Below are 9,957 nucleotides of genomic sequence, written 5' to 3' on the forward strand. Positions count from 1 at the left end.
ATTAAGAATGTCCCTTCAAATTTAATCAGATCTCTATTCTCAAATTTAATCAGATCTCTATTCTCAAACTACATGTAAAAAATTATTTTTGGTAGAAAAAGGATTATGAAAAGAATAATGCAAACAATTTATACAATGATTTGTGATGTACATGATCACTAAAAGAAGAGGTGCATCTTACAAAATGGCATGGGATAAATGGTCATCATATCACTTCTCATTCTGGAAGTGTTTCTCGCAAAAATACGGTTAGAGAACTCTGAGCAATGCAAATCTGTAATTTCTGCATTCATAAACTGCAATTCTACAAAAATATGACATTTCTGAATCTACCCAGACAGTTGAAATCGTGATTTTGATAATGCAAATTGCAATTGACTTTGTGATTTCAAAGACTATTCAATGATTCATATGCTGAATTCCAACAGATACGAAGCAATTTAAGTGCCCGCTAACAAACTCTATCTCAATAACATTTTAGATGCCAAAAATTACAAGCAACCCAAAGATTATAATTAAAGATATTACTTGAAATCCTTTGGCAGTTTAATGGAAAGCATGGCCAGAACACACGGATGCTAATTATTCTTAATGGATTCTCAGCTAAATTTAAATTCTATTACTCAAACGCTGCGGCAGAAATCGTCGAGAACATATAAAGCCTTTCACCAAATGTGTACTTGGAATAACTTTGATAAAGATTTTTCCTCCTGTGAATAGCCCAAGAAAAATATCATCAACGATATACTGCTGAGGTAAATTCAAGGGAAATTTTCCCGCATGGAAAACTAAGAATCAACGGCCACACTTTCCTAATTTTAAATTCTAGTATTGCCTGGGCACATTCATCAACTCTCGACTAAGAGGTATGTTTAAGTACACAGTCTAGAGACTGTCCAAGATAACTGAATATACACATATATACTAAAAACACTTTAAGCAGATGCCAACTAGTGTCAACTCTAAAAATTAATTGACATGCCAATTTTATTTTTGCTCCTAGCTGCATTCATTGAAAACGCTGATTAAAAGACAAACAACGCACAAAATAAAGTTAAGCCTATGTTGGAAAAGTGCAAAAGACTTTCACTCATAATTACTTTATAAGTTGAACTGCTTGATGCTGTGTAGATGTTGGAGATACCTTCGACAAACGTCTCAAACTAATACAAACTAAACTTCCCCGTTACCAAAACATACCATGCAACAGCAGTTCAGAAGTGTCAAAATTTATGTATAAGTTGAAACTCTTTCATCATAGAGAAACATTCAATTTATAAATTTTAGTTGTCATTCCTCACTTTCAAAATATTTACCCAGTGCTTGAAATGAATGTCATCTGCACAATTTCTATTTAAGAAATTGAATAATAAATCAGCACATGTATATTACATATACAATGAGGGCTCTGGAAATCGTTCTCATTGGCAGATTTAATTCAATGCCAACATCATTGGTAAATTGGCCCACTGAATACAATCTCGACGCTGAATATACAAAAGTCTTGAATTTATACAATGAGGGCTCTGGAAATCGTTCTCATTGGCAGATTTAATACAATGCCAACATCATTGGTAAATTGGCCCACTGAATACAGTCTCGATGCTGAATATACAAAAGTCTTGAATGATAGTTCGGATTTCACATCCTTTGTCACAAAGCTTTTACAATGACCTTACCTGATTTAACTACTACTTTTGTTGCCGCTTTTATGATATGGCGTTGTGTATATAAACTGCAAATGAAAATTTGCATTAGACAAATTTGTTCTATAGAATACCAACCAGAGAAAGGAATAGTTCTAAAAGCTTGGTTGTACCTACAGGAAAGTCACAAGGGAAACCTACCCATACAAAGTGAGACCACATGATGCAATGGTATAAATAACCTTTCCAGCATCCCACAGCTTACGGATTGCATTTGTTCGATGCATGTTAGCAAAGGCTCCAGAAATGGCTGCAAAAATAATATCCAGATATTACTATACAAAATGAAAACTTCTCTTAGTCATTGAATTTTACACCTGTCCCTATCAAAATACAAATGCTATACTGATGTGAGAAGAGAAAGACTGAAAAAACATCAGTCAGACTTACTTTTCTGCAACTGTTCTGGTGTCAAACTCTGTAAATAACGACAAGAGTCCAAAGTAAAAAGTAAGTTCATGTATGAGTTTGGCTATCAAAAAATAAAAATTATAATCAGAAGTATTGCAAATGACAGGGAAATGCATAGACTATTTTGAAGTAGATGACAGGATTTTGAGATTTGTACAAGGGCTGGAAGAAATTAAAAAAAAACACCTTCGAGTTTGGATTGTTAACAACAATTCTAGCCATGAAGAGTGCAATGCCCTCCACTATATCTTCCTCGGTTATAATGATATAGTTTTCATCATCCAGTGTACACTGTTCTTCTCTTTTGTTTGGAACAGTATCTTTCGTAACCCAAACCCACCAACTTGGATCATCGGGATTAGAATTCAGCATAATGTCCCCTGATTATATTATCACCACAATTAAAAAGATGTTCAGTCCACAACATTTATTTCTCGATAAACCCAAAATAATCAAAAGTTAATTGGCATGAAACTCTCCACATGATAACAAATGTGGGATTCACGTTATGATACAAGAGCGTCCCTAGCACCATAGCCATCCTACACATTTTCTTAGATTTGCCTAGTTTTGGTTATATTTTGTGATTGAAAAAAAAATGTAACGAAGTGAAATATTTATTTTCCTCAGTGAATTTTTGTCAACCATTAGAATATCAAGTATTGTATTGGAAAGTAGAATGGCTAGGGTATTTGTAAGGCCAAAAGCCAAAGAACAAAAACAAAATATGAATTTTTTGAAAGAGCAAAGAGCCTCCGCTTCTCCTTTAATTTATTCTGTGTAGTGTGGATGGTTATCTAATCCAAAAAACCGTGCATAGGCTCTGTTAATGTAAAGATGACCGAGAGCATTGGCCATTAATTCAATAAAGAGGTTACAAAAGTGTTTATCATTCAGGTGTATTTATGCCTGTTTTCAAGTGAAAAGTGGACTATGGTGGTTATCTGTTTAATATTGGAATTGAATTTTTTTATAACAATTGTGAAGAAGTACCAGTTTGAGTGTGATATTACAGGGGGTCATAACCTTGCTACATCAAGTCGTATTAAAGCAAGTAGAATCTCAAGGGATGGGGACAATTTCAATGAAGAATAGAAAAGCTAGGTTGAATTGCTACATTGAGAGGGGAGTATTTGTGAAGCAACAATTATAGTGAAACAAAAGAAAGTGTAGATGACTCCAACACGGGTGTGACGATGGGTAGAGTTGTCTAAACAACTAAGTGAAGCACACCCCCAGTGACAAGGTTAGGTAGACATTGCAAAAGGAGATGCAACTCCAATCTTGAAGAGCAATGGGTAGAGGTCAATGGAGAATGACCTATTGAAGAAGACAAGATCACTGGAAGAAAAGAGATTGCAACAAAGTTGCAAAAAATTGATGAAGATGATGGATGATTGAATTGGCTTAATGGATAAGGTTGCTAAAATGCACAGTTGAGAGTGATATGAAAGATGTCGAGAACATGGAGCAGCACCAAATGAAGACTGATGTCTGAATTTTCTGGAAGTGCAGATCGAAAACCACTAATGGAGTTGATAGAAGGTATGCCAAAATATTTTGACTGCCATGGAGAAAAAGACCCCAAAGAGTGAAAATTGTCTATGGAAAATTGAGAAGCCATGCATATGATTGGCGGCAGTAGTTGAAAAGGGCCGAAAAATAAAGAGGCAAAGAGAAAATCCAAAATCAGGAGAAAATGGTCACCAAATTGAAGGTAAGTCCGTGAATTCCAAGAATACTTTAAAAATGATGAGAAGATTAAAAAAGTTAGAGTAGGATGATAGATGTGAAAAAAAAATTGAAGAATTTTGTTGCATGGCCATGAGAGCGAGTTTTGCACAAGATAATAAGGAAAGTATCATGCAGTTTGAGGATGAATTGAAGTTGTCCATTAGAAAGAAGATACAATTATTAGAAGAGGCTTATCATTTGGCTTTGAGATTGAGAAATGTGGATGAAGAGAAATCACAGGAGCAAACAGCGAGAGGAGAAAGCAAAAGAAATTCTCCTAAATGTGGTTGCAGAGAGTGTGCATAAAAATGGGGTGCATGTTGTTGAGGGAAAGGATAAGAAAAGTGTGGGTGAAGTGCATGTTTTGGATAGCATGACAAAAGAAAGCCTTGCAACAGAACATTACAAGGAAAAGAGTCTGTGTAACAAACTCAAGAAGTAGCATCAGGGTTGCAAGGAAATGTAGAAATTCTAAATCTAGGGAAATTAATGTGAATCTAAAATTCACCTCCCAATAGAGTTTCCCAAATCTAATCCAAGAACTTACAATGTTAGAGCTGATCTGAAAAATATAATTATAGCAGCAAACTGCAACAAATATTCACTCAGTCCAAATCATTAAACAGCTCAGGATAAAAGATACCAAAAATGTATACTTCAATCACAATAACTTACAACCCCTACGGCACATTATACCATGCATATAACAGATTTGAAAAAACTTTATTACAGCAAAATTTACAACAGTAAATCTGCCCCCTTATATTTAAGATACATGTTGAAACACTTAACAATTTTAGCCCTATGATATATCAAAATCAACATGAACAACAACTCCTAGAAATTACACAATCAAGAAGACAACACAAGCAGAAAGTCAAATCTGCACGTACACAATATTTGAACTGCTGGAACCCTTCATTTATATGTAAAAGATGAAGTACATGTACATACCCATAGTTTATCATAAGTTAATACAATTCCAACATCTTCAAACCTGGCTAAGGAAAAATGCCAAAATATAGAAAATCCTAGCCACCAACTCCTCCTAGGTAGGAATCACTCCTAACCAAAGATGATTATTGCCCCAAGAATCCTCAACAGGCTAGCATCATCACCAACTTGGCTTATGTAAAAAATCTCCTCCTCTTTTCCTCCTCAACAAGCATACTAAGTAGCACTAGGATTTCTAAAACCCTAATCTTTTTCACTCACAAGAGCTACAAGCTCAACACTATCTTTATCCCTCAAAAGTTTACCAAAAACCCTAGTTTCTTTGTCTACTTCAAGTGAAACCCTAACCCTAGAAATTCCCTTGAACTTCTCTACAAACCCCTAGCTTACCAAGGAAAAGATAGAATACAATGAGTACAAAAGAGAGAGAAATTATTATGCTCAACTTCTCACATCAGAAATACAAGTGTGTTATGAAGGATTCCACAAGGCCAAATACCATTATCAACAACATCTGTCTTTATTATTGTCTTCTACTATGGTTTCCTCATGAACCCTAGCGTTCAGCTCCTATTGTTTTCTCATGAACCTTAGTGTCTTGCTCCCTACAAGACTTCTCCAAGGCAATACAAAGAATAGAGTATAATGATAATGACATGAAATGACTCTATTCTCCCTCTATTTATATCATAGGTGAGGAAAGTCAAAAATACAATAGCAATCCTAATCCAAGATGATAGGCCTAGGCCCTACATGTGAAGTTCTCCCTTTACAAGTGACATATGTCAAGCTCCAAGGTGAACACGTCCAACAAGCAAGGTTTTAAGGTATGAACGCTCCTCAAGAAGGATCCAATGCTCCACATACATCCGCCTCCTAAGCTCCAATGCTCCACATACATCCGCCTCCTAAGCTCCAACGCTCCTCCTAGGTTATGCTCCTCTAGGTCCACCCCACCTACATGATCACTACCTCAACCTAAGTGTTTTCAAATCAACCACAAGCCTCCATGCAAGCAACTAGATGTGCTCATGCCATATATGGCTCCATGCTCTCCTCTAAGATGTCCAATACTCCTCTTCCAAAGCAAGTCGTCCTGTGAAGCCAGCAACCAACCTCCATGTGGAAATTATTAAGAAGTCACTAAGAACCATAGGTCTCCAACACTCCAAGGATGAAAGCCACAAAATCACCAAGATGAGGTCTAACAATCAATGAGAAAGCCACCTCACGTGTATGTACTATGTCCTTGTTGACACATCGAAGAGCCATCCATACACCATGCACCCCACATCACATGAAGCACCCATAAGTATAAAGTAAACAATTTCGAAGTACCTCAAAAGCTAACAGCTTCGAGATGTTGCAAGAGTGAGGGCATTGCATTGACAAGTTGCGTTGTAGCAGAAGGTGGTATTGCAAAAGAGAGTGGTCTTGCAGCAAAGGAGTTACAAGGATATTATGTTACTACAGATGTTACAACAATGAAAGAGTTACAAATGGGAAAGTTTGAATCCCATAATGTTGTGTGCTAACTTTGCTGCAAGGGAAGCGTAATCTTCCATGAAAGAAAAGAAAGTGGTGCAAACCAAAGAAAAGATGTTGCAGTTGCAAAAGGAAGAATTGATGCAAAAGAGTGGAGATAAAGCAAAGCACATTGAGTTAAAGATGATTGTAGCAAAGGTCTGATTGTTTAGTGAATAAAAGAAAAATGAGGAGATGCTTGAGCTGCAAGCACGAGTGGAAATTGCTGAGACGTTAATAATGGTGCAAAAGAGAGGGATGGGAAGACAATAAGCACCATTGAGAGGAATAGATTTGAGGTGGTGAGCCCCACTTAGCGAGATTTGCAAAAATTAGAGAAGAAAAATGACTTGCAGTAAGCAATAGATGAAATGATGGCAATTATGACAAAAGTCAACCAAGAGACGAAAATGGAAAAGTTGAGCAAAAGTACGAGTTGCTTACAATTGTAAATTGCAAAGGTGTGGATTACAAAAAGAAAGAAGAAGGATGCAAATGGAAAGAAGGATGAGTGGTAAAGAGTGTGGCCAATAACAAAGAAGAAAAGAAAGAAAAAACAAAGATATTCAATCAACAACCTTGTGAGAAAGATGTTTACATTCTCCAACCAGGGGAGCCTCATGCAATAGCATCCCTTGTACTACAGCTATTCTACATATTTTCTTGCATTTGCTTATTTTTGGATCTATTAAAAATAGAAAAATATTGAAATAAAATGAAATATTTATTACCCTTGGTGACTTTTTGTCAACCATTAATATACGAAGCATTCTATTAGGTTTTTGAATGCAACTAAGATCATTGCAAGGCCAAAAGCCAAGGAGAGCAAGCGTAAATATAAATTTTGTCGCTTGTGTCAGCAAACGGCCTTTGGCTCACCTTTGAATTGATTTTTGTAGTGTGGATCGTTGTGTGATCGAAAGCCTTGTGCATAGGTCCAGTGAATGTAAAGAGGCCCAAGAACATTGCCCATCAATTCAAATAGTGGTTGCAATTGAGTGATTATTTACTATTTAAACTTGTTTTCAATTGAAATGCAGACTGTGGTGATGCTTTGTTTAATATTGGAACTGAAATTGTTTATAGCATTTGTGAAAAAAATCAGTTGTGTGAGATACTGCAGGGGGTCGCAGGCTCACTGCAACATGTTAGGCTAAAACCATGGATTTATGGTCCATGGAGACCTGCAAACAGTAATCCCGAGATAAGAAATCTGCAAACCTTCAAACTCCACACTGGCAGTATCCTCTTTTTTGATATCTTGTCGTAAAGCTTGTAACTTTTCCAAAAATGTCGGAGATTCCAGAGTCTTCACCAACTGTTCATACAACTGAAACAGAAAAGAAAATTCATCAGGATCAAGTTGCTGCCAACTTCAGACTAAAAGGTAGTATTCCAAACAACAGTTCTTAGATTTATTCTGCACTCAGTTCCAATGTCAAACTGTCTGGTCTGCTAATTATGGGGCAAGCATTGTAAGTGATTATGGAAAATATCTCCAAATATTATGAATCGATATCTTTAACTCTGTGATAAATGATTGATAATGGTCATTATTTAATATTTATCAAAGTTGAAAAATTCAGCTGGGTGAATGAGTTGGTGAGGCCAGAGCGTAAGACCGATTTCGACTCAGCAAAAATTGTTCAAAATAAGGGTTTTCTTTTCCTTATAGACATTTATACGGGATTTTCCAATTGCCTGCCAATCGGACTGGCCAGGGAGCAAATAACTCACAAGTTACAGAATTAAGTGGCTGTCAGGAAGTTCGACTTGCTGGCAAAGAATCAAACTGGATATGAGTTAAGTTAGCCTGGGAGAGCAATTTTCAAATAGCTTCAGCGAAGAAAATCATACTAGTTCGATAAAATTCATGTTGGCTTTAGATTTTTGATCTAGCATGCCCCAAAAGATTAATTATATAATATGTCAGGAGCACTACAGACAGACTTCCATCATGATAGCAGGCTGACAAATCCCACCCCGGGGCTGCAATAGATTCACTGAAAACATGTAATTGCACAGAGAAAAGCTGGTTTCTTTTAAATCCCAGGGTGGAGAGATCTTGAATAATGTTAATAAATTATACTCTGGAAAAAAGAATGATGTATCAAATTTAATGTTAAACGACAAAAAATCCCAAAACAAAGCCTTGTAGATAAATCCATGTTAACCTAGATCTTTTAAATCGATCTTACCCCGTATCTTTTAAGCTACTGGAAATTTGCAATGGATTTTTTGATACCGTTCGATGCTTAATAAATCAAGGGTTCAAATGACTGATAAATTATATCAATATGAGTTGTAACTTTTACCAAGTTTCTGAAAGTAAAATTTAAATATGTGAATCATCATCTCATAGTAATATAATTCCAAGAATCTTTGTATAAAAATGGTTAAAAGTGCTTGCAGCCAGCATTTATCTGGGGCATGCTTTGTAAAATAGCCTAGGCCAAAGCTGCTCGGGAATCAGAGAGATGTGGCAGCCCTTAAGGAATACGATCCATCATAATTTGGGTTGGATGGTGCTATCAGACAATTGGATGATCAAAGGTCTCAGAATACAAAACCCTCGTCAATTCGTACAATAATTACCCTACTCTTAATGTAATAATCATTAATATTGATTGAATTGTTATCTTGGTATAATAAATGAAAGAAATAGGAAGGTAAAGGGAAACTCACTCACATCTGAAGGGCATGATTCGTAGTGGGGCATCTGAGAATCGGGGGTTTCTTTGGAAAGGGCATTAATTTGGTGAATAATGGTTTCATATTCATCCAAAGTGGCCCGCAGTCTGTGATTCTCCAATCGCTCATTGTCCAAAGCTGCTTGCAATTGCGTGCAGTGGTCAGGGTTATTGGTTTTGTTGCGGCGGTGACTGAGCTCGTATGCATCCAAGGCCAGATCTGCGACTTCCACCACTGTGCCCAACATGTGATGAGCCATCCTTCATACCAATGATGATAATAACAGCTATTCCACCCACTCCCTCGCTTATTCTCGTTTTGCACTTCCCGTTTTCTGTTGGACAGTGCCTCGGGTTAACGTGGGTGCGCTTGACACATTACAGGAACCAGGAGGGAGAGGTGCAAGTTATGTTTTACATTCAAATATTAATTTCGTCACGGTTTTGGTATCCTGTATTTGGTATTTAGTTTCGGTTATTTTTCTTCTCTTTGAGGAAAGCACTTTCGTAAGTCTTGTATCCCGTGGCAATCTAATTGTTTTCAATATTAGCAAATATGATTTATACGAAAAATGGTGCAACATTTTGGCAAAAAGTTGGTTAGAGATGATGGACTATTTAGAGTTACAAGTTAAAGAAAATGTATATAATAGAAATTGGAATTATGAAAAGGATAAATATATTTTTTAGGTTTTAGTTTTTTTATCAATTATTCTAAATTAGATCTTCAATCGTAGTTTTTAATAGCGTATTATTATTTAGGTTAGGTTTTTTTTTTATAAATATAAAGTAATAAAAGCTTTAGAGAATTTTTAATTAAGTTTTGAGAGTTAGTTTAATTGTTCGAATCTTTGTTATTAAAGTATTTTTGCTATTAATAAGTTATTAGTTTAATTTTCTCGATATTTTTGAGGTCAGGTTTTGTAGTTGAGCTCGCA

At 36.0% G+C, this 9,957-nt stretch overlaps 1 protein-coding gene across 1 annotated transcript; it reads right to left on the minus strand.

The window, feature by feature from the left end:
• Nucleotides 1-1,258: 1,258 nt before the first annotated feature.
• On the minus strand, nt 1,259-9,502 carry LOC149218107 (uncharacterized). The gene is made up of 6 exons (XM_089383813.1): nt 9,019-9,502; nt 7,551-7,659; nt 2,304-2,497; nt 2,097-2,124; nt 1,848-1,956; nt 1,259-1,735 (listed from the first exon to the last, which is right to left on the minus strand). Exons 1-6 carry the CDS (start codon nt 9,277-9,279, stop codon nt 1,654-1,656), a joined length of 783 nt encoding a protein of 260 aa, XP_089239939.1. The 5' UTR covers nt 9,280-9,502; the 3' UTR covers nt 1,259-1,653.
• Between the last annotated feature and the right edge of the window lie 455 nt (nt 9,503-9,957).

The sequence above is a fragment of the Pinus tabuliformis genome, chromosome Q (assembly GCF_031772625.1).
Source record: "Pinus tabuliformis cultivar Carrire ecotype Pingquan chromosome Q, CPIR1, whole genome shotgun sequence".
NCBI classification, from domain to species: Eukaryota; Viridiplantae; Streptophyta; class Pinopsida; order Pinales; family Pinaceae; genus Pinus; species Pinus tabuliformis.